Source organism: Bombus pascuorum, chromosome 14 (genome assembly GCF_905332965.1).
Source record: "Bombus pascuorum chromosome 14, iyBomPasc1.1, whole genome shotgun sequence".
NCBI lineage: Eukaryota > Metazoa > Arthropoda > Insecta > Hymenoptera > Apidae > Bombus > Bombus pascuorum.
The window spans coordinates 5,978,679-5,997,894 of NC_083501.1; the positions used below are offsets into that span (position 1 = coordinate 5,978,679).

General features: G+C 36.3%; 3 protein-coding genes and 1 non-coding gene across 4 annotated transcripts; 2 read left to right on the forward strand and 2 right to left on the reverse strand.

The window, feature by feature from the left end:
- Positions 1–1,086: 1,086 nt before the first annotated feature.
- LOC132914041 (cuticle protein 21.3-like) lies at positions 1,087–2,533 on the reverse strand. The gene is made up of 2 exons (XM_060972823.1): positions 2,405–2,533; positions 1,087–2,010 (listed from the first exon to the last, which is right to left on the reverse strand). The coding sequence occupies exons 1-2, from the start codon at positions 2,414–2,416 to the stop codon at positions 1,120–1,122; spliced, it is 903 nt and encodes a 300-aa protein (XP_060828806.1). The 5' UTR covers positions 2,417–2,533; the 3' UTR covers positions 1,087–1,119.
- A 2,286-nt stretch (positions 2,534–4,819) lies between these two features.
- Trnas-gcu (transfer RNA serine (anticodon GCU)) lies at positions 4,820–4,901 on the reverse strand. Its single transcript has one exon. It is a non-coding gene; the product is annotated as a tRNA-Ser (tRNA).
- Positions 4,902–5,282: 381 nt separating this feature from the next.
- LOC132914038 (molybdenum cofactor sulfurase 3) lies at positions 5,283–8,982 on the forward strand. Its single transcript, XM_060972819.1, has 7 exons — positions 5,283–5,710; positions 5,890–6,046; positions 6,122–6,787; positions 6,851–7,827; positions 7,888–8,070; positions 8,154–8,368; positions 8,432–8,982. Exons 1-7 carry the CDS (start codon positions 5,617–5,619, stop codon positions 8,615–8,617), a joined length of 2,478 nt encoding a protein of 825 aa, XP_060828802.1. The 5' UTR covers positions 5,283–5,616; the 3' UTR covers positions 8,618–8,982.
- A 174-nt stretch (positions 8,983–9,156) lies between these two features.
- LOC132914043 (ras-related protein Rab-27A) lies at positions 9,157–14,572 on the forward strand. Its single transcript, XM_060972826.1, has 5 exons — positions 9,157–9,745; positions 9,950–10,020; positions 10,248–10,362; positions 11,292–11,404; positions 11,864–14,572. The coding sequence occupies exons 1-5, from the start codon at positions 9,602–9,604 to the stop codon at positions 12,045–12,047; spliced, it is 627 nt and encodes a 208-aa protein (XP_060828809.1). The 5' UTR covers positions 9,157–9,601; the 3' UTR covers positions 12,048–14,572.
- The last annotated feature ends 4,644 nt before the right edge of the window (positions 14,573–19,216 follow it).

Sequence of the window (19,216 nt, forward strand, 5' to 3'; positions counted from 1 at the left end):
TGTAATACATTAAAAAATGGACTTTCGACTGTTCCCAGAAATAGATGTGCCAGAAATCGATTACTTCACAAAAGTAGAATTTTTTTAAATTTTCCCTCGATTTCGTACAATCCTATTGTCAAGTGATCATCCATTGTATGCTAATTATTTTTCTGTTGACTTTAGAACGGAGATATTTTACAGTTAGTACGTGATAGGGAAAGTCTTTTCATGGGACACAATGATGTTTAAACACGTTCTACTTCCATTGTTGTTTCGTGGCCTTTTGTTATCATTCTCTATAGAGAATGGCCACTAAACAAGCAGGATTTTACAATTTATTATTCAGCTCTTGATTCAACTGTTCCATTTGCCGAAACAAACAAAAAAATCTATTACGTTTTATTTAACGAACACAGCGAATTATAGTTCACGTTTGAATAATAATAAATCAGAGATTTATCATTCAATTAAAATTACAGCGTTCTGTTTATTACGGAAGCGTAAATTAATATCGCTGCGGATGATTTGTTATTTTAATTGGAATAATGAAAAACAAATGGGAACGATATCTGTTCCATAGCTTTTATAAATAAATTAGAGCAACATCAGACCAGAATTATTATTGCGCAGTCACTTTTACTTCGTTGGGAAGGGATAAAATAAATTAACAGTATTATTGGAAAATTGAAAATTTATTTCTCATTTATTTGAATGTGTGAAAAATCCTTCGGAATCGAAAATGTGTTTCATAAAGGTAGCTGGTGTGTATAATATAAATAAAATTAATATCACCTATACCTACTTATACGCAACATTCATACATCTACTTGAGTTCTTTATATTTATATAATCAAATTCTACTGTCCTGATAACGCGGAATTGTTAAAATATTTATCTACAAGTCTGAATCCGGTTCTGTTAAGTCTTTCGTTCCTGATAAATCATCCTGATCATCGATACTTCCTCTTCAATAAAATTCACCGTCATAATCATAACGCAATTGAACTTCACTGAAGAAAAGATATGTACTTCTTAGAATCGTCAAATATTCAAAGTTTCGTTCAGAAGACTGAAGAAATCCAAGATCCAAACTCTTCAGAAGAAACCGAAAGGCTTAACGTATAGGGTCACAAAGGTTTACCAGGAGTAGCTGGTACCAAGACCGTTGAATACCGTGTGCACGACGGGGGCAGCCGCTTCGTATCCGTAGGCCTTGGAGATCAATTGAGCCTGTGGAGCGTATGCGTGGGCGAGAGGAGTGGCGGCATATGTCTTAGTTAGAAGAGGTGCTGACGCGATGGAGGCGGTGTATCCATGGGCTGGTGCGATCAGGGCACTCTTGGCGATGACTGGAGCATGGGCAGCGTATCCGTAGCTTTTGGCGAGGAGAGGAGCACCTGATGCAGCGTAGGACAGCTGAGCGGTTGGTGCTGCGTAGGACAGATGAGCAGTTGGTGCTGCGTAGGACAGATGAGCGGTTGGTGCTGCGTAGGACAGATGAGCAGTTGGCGCAGCGTAGGACAGAGGAGTGGCGTAAGATTTAGCGAGAAGAGGAGCAGCAGCGACTGGGGCGGCGTAGGTCTTGGCCAGAAGAGGAGCTGGTGCAGCAACTGCAGTCTTAGCGATCAGAGGAGCTGAGGCTGCGTAGCTGTATGGGGCGGCGTAGGCCTTGGTGACCAATGGAGCACTGTAGCTGTACGGGGCGGCGTATGTCTTGGCAATGAGGGGAGCGGCGGTCGGCGTGAGGTAGGCTGGGGCAGTGTAGGCCGCCTTCACGATAGGAGTGTGGCTGATTTCGTAGTTGAGAAGACCATCGTTGCTAACGCTGTGGCTGCTCACGCGGACGAAGGAATGAGCGGAGTCGTCGGACTTCGAATAAGAAGAAATCACGTTCTGACCGGCAAAACCTTTCTGGGTAGACTCCTGGCTGAAACCGATGCTGCTGTGGTCACCAGACGACGCTGCGATGTCATAAGCGGCTGGGCCACCGGCACTGGCTACTGCCAGGAAGGCTGCGAGTACTACGAACTGCGGGAAGATTATTTTATTATTACGTATAAATATCACATGATGAGAAATAGTAATTATGTTCCCTGTCTAGTCGAAGTTATTGACGATAGTAAAATGCTTCACAAACAAAAAGAAATCTGTTCGAAGAAAGGAAGTGGTCAGATCATACCAAAGTACTAAACTAATTAAAATGATCTCTAGTTTCAACAAAGATTCTTCCCCGTAGAAAATTTATATTTTATTATGTTGTGCCCAACGGCTTGAAGCTTTCACAAGATCCACAGCAAACGATTAAACCAATTGACATGATCTAAAGTTTCAACAAAGTTTTATGCTTTGTCAAGTTATACCAAAGGCCCTAAATCTTCGACAACTCGTTGTACGAGCGACGACGTTCAAGGAAGAAGCTTACCTTGAATGCCATTTTGCTCTTGACTGAAGGACCCGCTGTGCTCTGACAGAATACGAAACTCGGCCCGGTATTTATATGCAGCAAAGCTTGCAGGGGGATCAATCGAATTTTGGGTGCCACCGTTTCCAATTTGATTGGGTATGCCTGATCAAGGGAGAGGGAAATTGTATCATGGTACACTTTTTTTCGTAAGGAATCATTAAGAAAGTGGTGGAACATAGCCAGGTTAAGGGGGGACATGGTCGAATGTCGGGCGTGGTCCTGACTCAATTAAGATCACCAATTTTATAAGCATACGGAAAAATCGTACCAATCATAAGAAGGAAGAAGGAAGAAGCTTCTTTTTCAGCGTAAAAGTTTTTATCACATCATAAAATTTGATTTTATTGACGTTTCTACGATATCACACAATATTTATCTGTTAAAGTTTCGGCAATTACGTAAACACGATTACTTTACGTATTTCTATTTTGTAATTTTGCATAACTTAAATATACATGTGCTTGGTATTTAATATTCGTTCAAATAAGACGTTTCCATGAAACAGGAGGGTACGAGAATAAGTTTTTAACGAATTATATTTATTTGAGGCTCATTAACCAACAGAATTGACCGATGTCGTCAATTATATGCATCACGTAATAACTTGTTTGATACACGTGAATGATCTTTTTTCGGGTTACTCGGTTTATTCTGTATTGCATAAAAGAATACTGCTACGTCACATAAGGCGTTTAACTTTTTTCCCTTATACTCTGGCCTTCCTTTCGTTTATGTAATGTGATACATATACCAATGCCGGGTCGTGATATTGTAAAACTTGCCAAGGACGCACTTTCTCCAAATTGTGGCACTGACATAAAAAGGCATACACGTTCACCGGATCCATGCGATTTTTTGCCCATGTGTCGGTGATCTTGTTGTCATTGTCAGATAAAATCTACTGTCCTGATGTTGACCCGGAGGCGAATAGCTCTACGTTTAGAAATTAATAGGCGTGACACCGCCAACCCCGAATTGGACCGCCATGACGTAATATCAAGTTTTGATTTAGATCGAATATATAGTATGTTCTTAAAGGAACAGCTAAAAGAAAGGAGCTTTCTATTTCTTCGTTATTGCAACCTGTTCCGCTACATGTTTCTTCATATATAAGAATGGCAAAGAAAAAATGGAAATCGTCAAAGTAGCTTTTTCTCTTAGAGGGTGGCTCTTCATTTAGAATTTCACTTTTTTCTCACGTTAATTATCTTTTTGCGTTCTTTGTTCGGGATTTCCACCGGTTTGGTTTCCCTTTTAGTTTGATTGCTCGTGCTTAGGGTAATTGCCGAAGATCGCCGTTCATTCGCCATCTACTGTTAGATACGCTTCTTCATCTCTTGATCATAGCATACGTCAGACAAAGAAAAATCAGAAAATACGTCGTTCAGCATCATCTCCTGACCGCAAGGTCGCTCGAATGAGGAGTCCTGGACCGTTTTAAAAGTAAATCAAGGTGGTTTGGAATCTCCCATGGGTGTTTCTGTTTTCTTCAATGTGCGAGATTCATCAATGTGGGATGAGATTGTCGATGAAGTTCCATGCTGTTATTCTTTGGACGTTGATGGATTTTTTTTGATTCGCTACGAACAATTTTGCGACTATCATTGTTGTATACTTTTACAAATATGCAAATATCTGCAATAGGCGTAGTTTCTTTATGCGTGTCGTAACATTAGTGACTTTTATCGAAAATGATCGGTTCCAGTGTCCACGTCAATACTTTATTTTATAACATTTGTTCAATTTGTATTTGACATACATATCCTCGAGTATTATAGAAATGCGAGACGATAATGATTTATTTTCAATGAGATATGTGGTCGTTTGATGATATTCTTCTGTCGGAGAAAATTTTTTATAGGATCTGTAACGCAATACACCTTAATGGAATTATGAGAAGAAATAAATTAAATATATGCTTTACGTTAAGATGTAATTTACCTGATAGAGAGTACTCGATATAATTTGTGGAAATTTGAAGTTAATAAAAGTGTTGGGGACATTCTTATTTATTAATTCAGACGATTTCGATGATTCTGAAGTTCCGTTTGCCTAAAATGTTTTCGGGAGTCTTGTCGTTTCAAAATTATCTTGCTCCGTTTCATGTCTTTTCATAAATTTTTGCTAGATAATTTAAGAAACAGTTACACAATAATTATTGCAATATTAGGTTACGCAATAGGTAATGTACAAAAAGATAAAAAAACACGTCTGTCATTTCTATCTTCTGCATAATTTGTTTGCGTTTGCCTGTTTCTCATATCTTCTTTTAAATTTTATTATTTTTTGTCAAGATATATTAATGTACTATAAAAAGAAGAATGTGTTAACATGATATAAGATTAAAAAAAAATATAACAAAACAGAAAAAGTCGACGAGGATGGGATTCGAACCCACGCGTGCAGAGCACATTGGATTAGCAGTCCAACGCCTTAACCACTCGGCCACCTCGTCACATAAGAATTTAATCTTTAAATATTATTGAAATAGTACAATGATTTAATTTACAATACAAATTCCTTTCATTTTTCAGCTAATTGAATATATTCCTATTTTCTGGTAAATATTCTAATCTTATTCTAAAACATATACTGCATCTTTGTTTTGTGTTTCATATACATTGCAATATGTTACAACAAGTACTCTGTTATCTTTCGTATGTTATATAATCTGAATTATATGCACGTGTCTATCTTCGTATGTACATGCATATGTATATTCAAGTGTTGTCTTATCAACTCGCTGAATTTTCTATTTTTCAAAGTTTTTTAATATTACACCTACTAAACTTTGAATAAAATTATCGTCTTAAATATTGATAGAATAAATCTGTACATAAAAAGTAAATCTGCTTCCACTTCTAGTTCTAGTACATCTTATCGTGTATTCTTTACATGTTTTGTAAATAATGATTATGTAGCTGTTACAACTTATTTACTTGCGATTGTTAAAAATTCGTTATATAAAAGCAATGCATGAGTCATGGACAGCAGCAATTACGAAATTCTTCGTCATAGTTCTTTGGAATCTAAGAAACACAGTATTCACAAGCCTTGTCAAGTAATCATTACTAGATTGCATGGTCGGTGTCCAGTATTATTCTCATACACGATGTAGATAATCTGACAGTGGTTTTATTAGGAAGCCTACATATTATAGATCAATCGATATGGAAAATACAATAGATTCGATGTTATCGTATACACCGGTATACGATAAGGAGATCACGAAAAGTTTTGAAAATAATTTTTCAAGAATTAAGGGTAAGTGAAGCAAAATGCAAATTGCACGATCTTTATATATAGCGTTTCTTACAGATAAAATATGCTATGTAGCATACATTCAAAAAGATAATTCCCATACAATAATCTGCATTAGAAGATAACAGTATCTTTGTAAAAGGCAAGGTAAAAAGTATCTTTAACTGTTATTTATCTTTCAGAGGAATGTTACCTGGATCATGCAGGAGCAACACTGTATTCTGATATACAAATAAAAAATGTTGCATTTGATTTACACAATTCACTCTATGCTAATCCACATTCCATTGGAACTGCAAGTAATGTAACTCAAGATATTATAGAGCGTATGAGATATCAGTAAGACATTCTGAAGATAAATAATACTGTCAATCAAATACTGTCAAGTATGATAATAATTTTTCAATTTTATAGGATTTTGGATCATTTCCACACCTCTATTGATGAATACAGTATTATTTTCACATCGGGTGCAACTGCATCCTTAAAATTAATAGCTGATACATTTTTCTTTAACAAGAATGAAGAAGGTGCCTCTAATTCAGGGCATTTTATTTATACACAAGATAATCATACTTCAGTTCTTGGCATGAGAGAAGTTGTTAATAAAAAAGGAGTAAAGATATCTTGTTTGAGTCACGACAATGCTTTTGAAATTTTCAATTCTTCAAAATCTATGAGTTCCTATCAACAACAGAATAATTCCATCAAAAGTAATTCACTGTTTGCTTACTCTGCCCAATGTAATTTTTCTGGATTAAAGTATCCTTTAACATGGATTAGAGATGTACATAATGGAATTCTATCTAGCGTCGTTTCTGATGCATCTACAAGGTGGTATGTCCTACTTGATGCTGCTGGCTTTGCATCTACAAATGACTTAGATCTATCCATCTACAAACCAGATTTTGTTTGCTTATCTTTTTATAAAATGTTTGGATATCCTACTGGAATTGGTGCATTACTAGTAAAAAATGATAGTGCAAGTGCACTTCAAAAAGTTTATTATGGTGGTGGTACCATAGATGTTTCGTTGACCTCTGAATTGTTCCATATAAAACGAAAAACTCTTCATCAAAGGTATAAGATCAATAATCATTTCCTAAATTAACTAACTTCTCACTGATATACATCCTGTTACAGATTTGAAGATGGTACTATCCCATTTCTCTCTATAATTTCTTTGAAACATGGTTTTGATATATTATCATCTATCACAATGGACAAAATTTCAAAGCATGTATTCTCACTTGCAAGGTTTTTGCACAGATCTCTATTAATACTTCACCATGCCAATGGGAAACCAGTTGCAAGATTGTATTGCGATACTGCCTTTGATAATCACAATATACAAGGGGGTATTGTTACCTTTAATCTTATGCGGTCCAATGGTGAATATGTAGGATACATGGAGATTTTACATATGGCAGCTTTGTTCAAAATACATCTAAGAACTGGTTGCTTTTGCAACCCTGGTGCATGTCAAAGATATTTAGCATTATCGAATAAGGAAGTTCTTCAGAATTATGAGGCTGGATATGTTTGTGGAGGTTCTGCAGATTTAATAAATGGGAAACCAACAGGTGCTGTTAGAGTTTCATTTGGATACATGTCTACAATCAAGGATGTTCAAACTTTATTACTTATGATTAAAAAGTGTTTTGTGGATGGGCCACCAATAAATAAAATTCCAGAGTGGTGGTTAGATCATAAAAGAGCTTTATACAAAAAATATTATCAATGTGATGTAAATAAAAAAGATGTAACAAACTATGTTGCAAATGATGATATGAATGAAATTACAGATAAATTAAAAGATATGAAAAAATCAGTAACTCATTTTATTAATGACAATCCATTTTTTAAACTCATAATGGACACTAGTGCAACTAAAAAGAAATGTACTTTAGAACAATTGTACATATATCCAATAAAGTCGTGTGGTGCCTATAAAATAATAGGTTCTTGGAATTTAAATTCAAAAGGTCTAGAATATGATAGAGAATGGATGATTATTACATCTTCTGGTATTTGTTTGACACAAAAACAACATGTTAATCTTTGTTTATTAAATCCAATAATATATAAGGACAGAGGAATCATGCAATTACATTATCCAGGTAAAAATTATGATTATCTTTTTACGTGTTGATTAATTTAATGATTGAAGGATATTTCAGAAATGCCTACTATAGACATTTCTTTAAATAATAGCCCAAAAAATACTATAAATGGTACAGTATGTCAAAGTAGAGTTTGTGGGCACAAAGTACAAGGTATTGATTGTGGTTCAGAGGTTTCTGAATGGTTAAGTTTAGCATTGGGTCTTCCAAATCTGAGGCTTATAAGACAAAATGATAATGGTAATAGAAAGAAAGGTATCTTTCATAACATAAAATTGCAAACATTCTGTTTTCTCATATATAACTGCATTTTCCTTTTGCAGGGAATAGTGAAACTGAATTATCATTCGCTAGCCAAGCTCAATATTTAGTAATAAATAAGGCAAGTGTATCATGGCTTAGTGATAAAATATCTGATACAGGATTTCCAAAAGACACAATTATACATAGATTTAGGGGAAACATGATATTAAGCAGTTGTGAGGCCTTTGAAGAAACAAAATGGAAACATGTTTATATAGGAAAAAATAGTTTCGTGGTATGTTCATTGAAAAAACAAAAATAGAGATTATATATTTCTTTCATTGATGAATATTATTAGGTAACTGGGCCATGCACTAGATGTCAAATGATATGCATTGATCAAACCACCAGTAAAAAGACAGTGGAACCATTACGTACACTCACAGAACAATTTCATGGGAAAATGAGGTTTGGTATTTATTTAACCAAAGAAACTAAAGAAGACGGAATCATTACTGTCGGAGATATCGTTCATATTTTATAACTGAATGATTAACATAATTATTATCAAATATAGATAAAGGTACTTTATACAAAGTTATATAAAAAATATGATTAGAATTTTATTTAGAAGAAAATTAATATATTTTACAAATCATAAAGTATTGACGAATACTTAGTATTCTTTCCCGCTATTTTTATAGATTGTTATATAGACAACAATATTCATTTTCTTGTTACTATAGACATGATGCACCATACCTGCCAACATTACAGAATTTACTAAATATTTTATATTAGAAAAATTAATAGTTTTTTGCACCATTATATACATGTGACACATAAAAAATATAATAGGATATTAAAATTAAATATAGTTCACTTGAATGTCGAAGTACAAAAAACAAAGTACTCTTTTATATTTATAACCTGTTTTCAATTATGTATTTACGATTTTTTAAATTAATCTCTATTTTTAAAAAATAAAGATCTATTACGATATAATAATTATTTGTACTTTGTATTGTAAGTAGTTTGTCAAGTTAAATCATATCTTTTCGAATTTCCTTTATCAACTTTGGTAATACTGTAATTATCAGCAATGTTCCGTGGCGTTTTCTATGCACACCTGTCATACGTCACTGTGAACGAGGTTCAGTATAGTCTGTAAATTTTCAGCAAGGTGTTGATTTCTACGTATTTCTTCTGTTTATCTCCGATTACGAAACTGTAAAGTTTGTAATATCGAACGTCATTACATACTGAGTGCTTTGTTTCGAAACGCGCGAACCTTTTGAAAATTGTATACGTAGGCAACAGGTGTCTAACATCGCACATGTCTCTTTGATCCTACCGATCATCTCGAAATTAGACGATTACACGAATAATCGTGCCAAAATCTCTTATTTTTCGGAGTTTGAGTCATGGTAAAAACGGTCGATAGAATTTTATATCGAAGTGTCCGTTTTAACAAAGTTCCGTGATAGAAGTGCGATAACCGTGTATTCTTAATTGTCAGTACGTAAAGATGGAATACGATTATCTTATTAAATTCTTAGCCCTCGGAAATTCTGGAGTCGGTAAAACTAGTTTCCTATATCAATACACCGATGGCACGTTCGAATCTCGTTTTATATCCACTGTTGGCATTGACTTTAAGGAAAAACGTGTGGTAAGAGATTGTTTCATCATTCAGTACTTATTCTTTTACATTATTCTTCTTATTACCAAATACAAGTTGTCTTTGTTGATTTTTATATAAATTTTATTTATTTAAAATATCTTGGAATATGTGGGTCAAAGTATGAAAGTATATGTAAATGTCTTCAAGATACATATGTTATCATGTACAAGCCAGAGTCATTAACTGTTACAGATATACCAGACAGCAAATGGTAGAACTCAACGTGTGCATTTGCAGCTGTGGGACACAGCTGGTCAAGAGCGGTAACATTTGTTATGATAATTCATTAGAAGAATTGTATTTTATAGTAATGTTTATACCAAACAAGGCTTTTAGTGTTTCCTATAAAATGCTTAGAATTCTTAATGAAAAAATTACATTTACTAATATGGTATAAAAGAGGGACATAATAATAAGGTTTAGGAATTAACATTTGATGATAGAGTAATGGTAGATTTGATGAAAGTGCTGCAATGCCATTAATATCCAGGTTCAGAAGTCTAACTACAGCCTTCTATCGGGATTCCATGGGTTTCCTACTAATTTTTGATCTGACCAATGAGCTGTCCTTTCTTGAAGTAAGAAATTGGCTGGAGCAGCTTAGGGTACTCATTATTTATTAATACTATTATTGTAAAAATTGTGTAATGAACGACAATTTGAGTTAATTTATTTATGGAACAGAATCTCCATTAGGCATACTAATATCTTAGTTGGTTTCATGTGTGATGATCACTTGGTATATGTTGCATGATGTGAATTAATACTGTAGTAAAGATATTTTGAATTTGGGAATAAAAAGATTCAATGAATTATGCATGGAAATTTAGAGCATGAAATATACTTTACTTTGCATGTTTGCTAGAGAATAATTGTAAATAAAATAGTAGTAATAGTAGCTTGTAGATAATTAATAAATTTATTGATATATGTTTCTTGCATTCCTATATGTAAAAAGCTCAAACTATCGTTCGGTCGAAAAATTATTGAGATTTGTCATATAGATAGGTGCAAAAATTTTACTCAATTAATAAGAATATTTGCACCATGTAATTAATGTATGATATAATCATTAACGTAATGCGTATGACATCTCCAAAATTATATGAAAAATATCGATTTTTTTCGATTGTAGAAGATAAATAATAGATAAATCGTTAGTTTTGGGTATGAGAAAAGTCTGCCCCCGAAAAAGTAGGAAATTTTGATCTCGAAGAGGAAGAAATCCTAAAGAATCATTAACGTAATCCGTTTATTAGCGCTAGGAACTAACTGAAGAAATAAAGCAGCGTTATACATAGTACGTTAATGCATATTTTTAATAATTTTTTAACGAGAAGAGTTTCCAACTGTTTGTTCATAATATTATCTTGATATTTTTGAGAATTTTTGCTGTAAGAGAAGATGGATTAGAATTGTCTCAATGCCGGATTTAGTTGTAAGCTCTTTATCTTTTGCATTGTGGTACGTTTCTGTTTCTCATTGACTCTTGATTTCTTTGTTTGATCGTTGATTCATATTTGTACACGTGTAGACTCACGCATATTGCGAAGATCCAGACATAATTCTCTGTGGAAATAAATCCGATCTCGAAGACAAACGGGTTGTTAGTGAACATAAGGCACGGGAATTAGCGGAGAAGCATGGGTAAATAACATACTACACGTCATTCATTACGTTCTTTATCAGCCATCCGATTCATTCAGCCTTGTTCCTATCGTCTTCCTTTCTATTTCCTCTCTCGAAAACCAAACAGAATATCTGAGTTGCACGCCTTCTTCTCATAACAATTCCCAAATCCGTTTGTCACCTATATTTTCTTCCAGTTCTTTTATTTCACGTCGCTCCGTTTCATTGGTATAATTAGAAGAGACGATACTTACATAGGATGAAATTGCGGTTTATGCTATTCAAGTCTTCCAAAGATTCTATATAATAACTAATCTATATAGTAAATAAATATATAATATATATTAAGAAGTTCACTACGATTTACGATATTTGAAAAATTGTATTTAAATTGTATTTAAAGCCTGAAATAGTGTAAACTGCAAGAATCCAGATTAACAGGAAAGATAAAGAATTTGTATGAACTATAATCTTTAGCTTGGTCTACTTGGAAACGAGTGCAGCTACGGGCCAGAACGTGGCACGTGCCGTGGAGATACTTTTGGACCGGGTGATGCGCAGGATGGAAACTACCGTGGATAAATCACTGCTACCTCACCAAAGAGTGTTACGATGCCACGAGCGCGACACACCGCCTCCAAGTACTTCCTGCTACTGCTGACACTGTTCTTACGCGTAGCGTAGCTGAATAAACTTGCCTCGTCGAGCTTGCACTTTATTCAGTTAACAACGTGGCACGACTGACTTGTACTCGAATCTCCAGTCGTTTAAATATTCCAAGATATTCTACTTACGACTGTGCACGGTAGAATATCAAGGATGTACCAATTCCGGAGCACTGACATAAATTCAAAAGTTTGTGCACCTCCATTAGAAAAATTTCTGATCGAAATGGTCGATAGTTTACTTATACATTTGCGAAAAGGGAACTATCTTGTATGTTACACACTTGTGCATCGTTGTATTCTGAGAAAAGGATTCGCGTTGTTTCCTGGTATTCACGCGCACACTATCGTCTTCCATTAACCGCTTCCCCTGGTACAAAATTCTGTCTGATAAAAATCGACGTGTATCTTCGACGTATCGTACCTTTTCACTTCTTCGCGATAACGTGATCTACCTGTTACTGTTGTACGCACAACGTGTTCAATATTGTCATATTTGGTCTGTCTATTCATTCGCCAAAAATTGTGATACGATAGCGTTCCGATTACTTAGGGTGAAACGATCAATTTTCGACATGTATATGTATTTTTGATGCTATTATTGTACCCATACCAAAGATTCATACGTCTAGTCGTTAAGTATTGTGCTGAGAATACAATCAAAATGTTGTTTGACGCACCGTTTATACTGTGGTTAATCGAACGTTGATGTGTCCCTGTTCTTATCAAGTTTTCAAGCAAAATGTAATTATATCTTGCGGAGACTATATGTATGTTAATCCTTCTAGTTATTAAGGAGGAGTATCATCGAATGTTTATCTGTGCAGTTACGGCTGATCGAGAAATGTTCGAAATATATAGAGATATATATCTGTTGAATACAGGGTGGGATGATAACTTTCTAGTTACTCGATATTATATTATAGATCGTTGTAAAATTGATGGCGCAAAATTGCAGTATTATGGGAGAATGAATCTTGAAACTTGGCGCGTCTTTGCGAGAAGACATTTTCATAATATTTCTCTTGACGTAAAAATTTTGCCAGGCTGTTTGAAACGATAGAGATATTCCGAGTTATTGCCCTATTCTGTGTATTGTGTCATACGTCGACGTAATAAAAGCAGATTGCACGAGTTATATCTCTTCCGACGAAATTTTGTCGCTCATTTTCAGTTTGCTACGATCTCGCGAGCAACGAAAAATGAAAATGTACGTTGGACACAATGATGAATTAGGATAGTGATTTTTTTATCTAACTTTTTCTCGCGTACAAATGGAATCTCAAAATTCGATCGGTATTTTAACGTTTGTATTATCATTGAACTACGAGTGTATTTTCGAATTTATTCGATATCGTGTGGGTCTCGATGTGTTCAATTGCGACCAGATCTTAGCAAACTATGTCGCAATCGTATAGTGAAAACGTAACTTTGCGTGACGGTGTTCGTGTCGATGTGTGACTGTGTTTTTCGAGACTTTTCACTGTAAGCTGTTCAGACTATCTCGTCTATCGAACATTTCAACGAGCAGAGACGCGTAGAGCGTGCTCTATCATGTATACGTACTTATTCAACTACTTCATGAAAATTCTGTTCGAAGGAAATGGATCCGAACAGAAATTTCCAAGAAGAACATCTCGCTGAGCAAATAAAAGCTCTATAGTTCCGCTTAAACGAACTTCTATCCGTTTATCCTCGAATCCTCAACTGGTAAGGCTATAAAGTAGCATACCTATGTTGGCTGAGCATGTACAATATAAGCAACGAAATAAAAGCAACACTGTTCCACCAAAAACTCGACAACAATTTAAAGTCAGCGAACACGAAGTTTCAAGTAGATTTCCAATACAATCAATCAAACATGATGCCCTGGGAGTGTAATATAGGTCGTTCGAACTTTATCTTTGCCAGTTGAAGGTTGAGAAAGCGTCCAACTTCTTTGCTGCGAAGCTAGAAATATATAAAAGAAAGAGAAGAAAGAAGAATGATTTTAGCTCTATAGCAGAATGTAACCGGCAGGTGTCCTTTGCGTAGTTTTGCGTGCTCCGTTGGGGCTTAAAATCAAATACAAGCGGATCGAGTGATGGGGAAAGGTTGCCTAGAAAACATCTCGAATATCAGCCGGTGAAACTTCGTTTCATCAATAACGTGGAGAAAACGCGCAACCAGGGAAGGTTCGTTGGGAAAGTTCCGCGCGAGAACTTTCTTTATGGAAGTTCGATCGAAGTTTCTGTCTGCCAGGTTATTAGCCGGCTATTTATACACAACGCGGTTATTGTTTACGGCTACGCGCGCTTTTTAAGCTCGCAGAATCGGGGAAGATGCATTTTTACGAGCGGAAGTTGGAGCGCCGCCACGCTTTTACGAGGATTTTCTCGATCATTCCGCGATCATTCTGCGATCGGACGAACTTTTGACTCGTCATCTAGAGAGATGCTTTCAATGAGATACTGTACGTTTCTGTGCACTTATTCCAGGCAAACTTATCGAATCAATAAAAGACAGAAGTTGTGAAAACGAATGTAAATATGGGTCGAGTTTTGTTCTGCCGGACGAACGGCAATTTCATGGCTATATTACTTTTTTGCCAGAATTTCCTTTTCCTTTATTTATACATATAAATATAACATTATATCGTTTCATTTTTACCATAACCAATCATCGAACCGATGTATGATGTAAAATGCGATAAACCTGTGCAGTGATACACCGAATGATTCGTATTTACAAGCGATTTTTTGGTCGCGTTCAGAGTTCCGAATAATTGGGATTTCAATTAAATCGATTAAATTAAACTGTTCCGTATCAAAAACCATGTCAGTGACGTTCATAAAACATGCAACGTACTTGCTTTAAATTAACGTTTGTTCTTCAATTATTTCTATTATACATGTTCTACTAATACGTGCCAACAGATTCTATTCTCTAGAATATTGACTAAAACACTGTAAAAATACTATCATAAAAACTTACGCGTGATTTCTCATTTAAGACGTTCAATTATTTCTGTTATTAACATTATATTCTAATACTTGTTAGAATCTTTTAATATCAGACGTCACCTTTCGCAGTATTCAATAAGAGAATTATAACTACACCGAGGAAACTGATCACGTGCAGTAGGAATCGATATTTATGCCTTGCTTTGCCCTCCTTTGAAAGCTCGTCGACCAATCGAACGATTAGGCGTCCGTAGCTTTGTCTCCGTCGACAACGTGCCATTGATATCGGTAACGACCACTTTGAGACTAGCAGTTAGGCCCTGTCCCTCTGTGTCGCCTAATTATTACGCGGACCCTCAAGTTCATTTGATAGCGGCTAGACAAAGCGATGGAACCGTTCAAAGCTCGCAGGACTATCAAAAGGACGCTATTTATCGGACCGTGGTTGCTCGTCGGCCAGACATGGGGGTCTCTTTCCACCGACCTGGTAGTCAACCTCTTGTTCCTACCCTTTTATTCCCTATTCACAGTGCTCTGGCGCGTTCGAAATTTCGCTCAAGGTGAAGCCCAAGTTTCCACGACACGGTGTCAGAAACTTGTGACCGGAAGTTTAGCAGAGTCATCGCGGTGAGGTGACCCGGTCGTGTTGGTTTACGGCTCTTCGTAGATAGAACGGACTTATCAACGGTGGAAATTAGCAATTTCGAGAGAATGCTTAATTCCTTCGAATCGTTTATGTTCTCGCTTTATAACCGTACTTTCTTTCGTATCGCGAACTATAATGTTCAGCCTCGCCAGCTCTTGAATCCATGGGTGGTAATGTTAGCCAGTTTCAGCATGGCTGCTCCATAAGTGGAACGAAGTTTCCAGCGGTACAGCGTCAGTTGCAAATAAACCAGGAAGCCGATGGGTGCTATCAAAAGCAAGACCAGCCAAGAAAGCAGAAGTTGCAGTTTAGTTTCAGTTTATGTACGAACGTAGCATTATGTCAGAGAAGCTTGCAATCGCTTGCCGACAGTCAAAGCCGTGATAGTAGACTTTCGATCGCGGAATTGTCAGAAAAACAAATTAACCGAGAACTATATAGGAAAGTTGGACTATCGAGATACGGATATTGATCACGCGAACAACGATATATCAGGATGAATTAACGGCCGAGCCTTGGATAAGCTTTCCCGTATATTTCACCTTCGACCCACGAAATACAAACCGACTTTCGGTTACGTGGGTCAAAGGCAGGTTCCTGCCCACACGGCAGATCCGCACGTCGCGACGCTACGTACGATCTCGTGTCTTCGCTCGATTTGTCGAACGGGCTGAGGAAAGCGGAACAGTTTCAGTTAGATATTGGTCTGCCAGATAAAACGAAATTACCCGGCGACCTCGAGCATTGCCGGACACTGGGAATCGTTTGGTTTTCTGGGTCAGCGCTGCTGTCGACTGATTTATAACTTCCGGCTGATACTTCATCGCGAAAAGTGGAATTGTACGAGGAGGACAGAACCGTGAGGATGATCGAATGGATGAGGAGAAATGATTCGGTGACTTGGCGTCATCGAGAAAGATATCAATTCTCTTCCGGCCTTTTTTATTTCGTTGTTATTTTTAAAATGATTAATGAGATTGTTAAAATAGATTAGCAGAAACGGTAGAGTAATAGAATGGACTTTGGTCTTGGAGAAATGATTCGCTAACTTTTACTTATTATTAAAGAAGAATATTAATCCTTTTGAAATTTTCGTTTTCATATTCCTTTGAATTAATAATAAATAATTAGATTACTACGGTAAAGTCAATAGCAAAATTACAATTAACTTTTGTGTTTAACTTATCAACAAGGTAATCAGCTCGCATTACCTCCAGTTACATTCTGCGATCCTGTTATTTCGAAGGCGTTACGACGGAAGGACATAGTGATATCAGCGACTCTTTGTGTGTCTTCTTATCAGTTACTACTGGTTGATCTCGTTTACACGAGGCCTCTGTTAATATTCTGTGCTCCTAGTAGCAGCGAACCAAAAATACCTAGATGTTACTGTTAACGTTGGTACCTGCTTTACGTCTTTCCATTGCTCTTCTTGTTCAATACCTCTGTTATCTTTCTATATTCCTATTAACATTACGCAGAATACTAAGATGTTATAACGAAAGTTAGCAATAATATTCTTCTTGCCTGGTAATTTATTGCTCTTTTTGTTCATTGACTTTATTCTTGTCATATATTCCCGTTAACATGGAAACAAAAGTAACGGAAGCCTATAATCAAAGTTGGTAGTTTTGTCGTTTGAATGCTCTATTGACATTCTAGTCCGCTGATAGGAAAAGTCACTTTTCGTCAAGAATATTCCATTACAACGTAGAACGTTGCGAACGTTGCTAATTGAGAAGAAAGTTCTAAATGCATAACTAATTACAATTGTTTAGCGAATATTTTATGGTTGTTATAAGCTCAAATTGTTTATCGGATGACGAATTTCATGTAATTAGAAACAATTGTTTTTTTTAATATTGTTAACATCGGTTACATTTGATGTTTTACCAGTTCTAAGCCAAACGAAATTTTTATCCAACGCAAGAGGTAATTATTTCGAATGGTTCAGCAATCGGATTAGCGAATTACACATTTTTATATCTCGCGAATAAAAAACATTTCCTGTATTTGAAGCAACATAGACGATGCAATCAGCCGGGAAAATTGTCTTTTTGCTTCCTGTGGAAAAACTAAACTCGCCGCTTGAAGTGGACCAGATAAAGCGTTGACAAATAGCTCGTATCGAGCTGCTCCGGAAATTGCTGCGTGCACGAGAAGCTTGAAAAATTAGACATTATCCGCCGGAAGTCGTTGCTCCACAGCCAATCGTTGCTACTTACGTTCGACGTCTCGGTTCTTGTCTGTCGAATCTATCGAAGTTACGCTGAAGACTTATATTGACTTACAATTTAATATAGGAAATAACAATTGCTTTGATCACAGTTTCGTGTTTTCTAAGAAATCTTATTATTCGTTGAATTTTATTATTCGATGAAAAGCCCTTCTGACTTGGTTATATAACTTAAAATGTAACTCAAAAATTTCTTTTTATATCGATATGGATACACGCAAACGTATAGAGAAATAAAACGAGAAGATCACAGACCAGAATACTTACTGGTACAGAAGATTTATTTCTGCAAAGTAAATGAGTCTTATTCGGTTCCAGACAGTTTTCCTAACGTCACACAGAAGAATCTTTCGAAATCATCTAAATGAAGAAATAGGAAAAGTGACTAAAATCAGTGAATTGTTCGTGGATTTTTCTTCTTTTATACATCCTTATTGGCTTCGTAAATCAGAAAACTTGCCAATTCTTCTTGTGGATTAGACTGTACCATCGCCCCTCAATAACTTACCAATGCATTTCAGCGTTTTATCAGTCAATGGGAATTTTTGAGGGACTCAGAAATAGTCTATTATACTCTTCTTTTAATAAAAAAATTCTTCGGAAATATCAGCACGCACCGGGTCAATTCAAATTCCCATCGGATGCAAAAGACATTCACGCCAAGTTGCAACTTCCTACTGGTCTTTATCGTACTTTTTATAGTCAGCATTCGCCTCTCTCGGTGAACTTTCCTATCCTGCATTGTCCCCCATTGTCGTGGCACGGATTTGCCGGAAGAAAGAGACGGCCAACCGCATCTGGAAGCAGCCGCGCCATTTACGATTCCCCGGGCTGCACTAAAACAAAGCGGAAGTGGAATAAGAAGTAGCCGATGCTGTGGTTCAACTTTCTCGCCGTTGTAACGCGCGATCGTGAGGCTTTTTCTAGATCGCGGGTTCGAAAGTGGCCCGCGATAAGGATAACGATCCCCACGGAAACGTGACGTTAATTGGAAGACGATCAGCCCTTCTTCAATTGCTTTACCACCACCACGCTTTACCACCTTCTCCATTTCCTTCGAATCGATCAGCCAACTACCAGCCTCTGACGAGTCGTCAGGAATCTTTAATTGTTTCCTACGCGACGAGAATAATTTCCTCTTTCGTTTCGTCTTTTACCACTACGTCATCCTTTCACCCGAATGCGGAGATTGAAAGAGATTTTTCGATCGACAAAGTCTGCTGAGTTTAGGAAGCTAAATGTTCAGAGCTGAGAGAGACTAGAAGCAACTGAGAAGCTTAATGAGCGTGCAGTGTGGAGAAGTGGAAGGCGGGAATATCTGGAAAATGAAGTGTTTGATGT

What these genes read in the sequence shown, in the direction of transcription:
- LOC132914038 (XM_060972819.1), top strand. Translation starts at nt 5,617, where the DNA reads ATGGAAAATACAATAGATTCGATGTTATCGTATACACCGGTATACGAT. An exon ending in TATAAGACAAAATGATAATG is followed by an intron (nt 8,071 to 8,153) that starts GTAATAGAAAGA and finishes TTCCTTTTGCAG; the next exon opens with GGAATAGTGAAACTGAATTA. An exon ending in TAGGAAAAAATAGTTTCGTG is followed by an intron (nt 8,369 to 8,431) that starts GTATGTTCATTG and finishes GAATATTATTAG; the next exon opens with GTAACTGGGCCATGCACTAG.
- LOC132914043 (XM_060972826.1), top strand. Translation starts at nt 9,602, where the DNA reads ATGGAATACGATTATCTTATTAAATTCTTAGCCCTCGGAAATTCTGGA. An exon ending in ACTTTAAGGAAAAACGTGTG is followed by an intron (nt 9,746 to 9,949) that starts GTAAGAGATTGT and finishes TAACTGTTACAG; the next exon opens with ATATACCAGACAGCAAATGG. An exon ending in GACACAGCTGGTCAAGAGCG is followed by an intron (nt 10,021 to 10,247) that starts GTAACATTTGTT and finishes ATTAATATCCAG; the next exon opens with GTTCAGAAGTCTAACTACAG.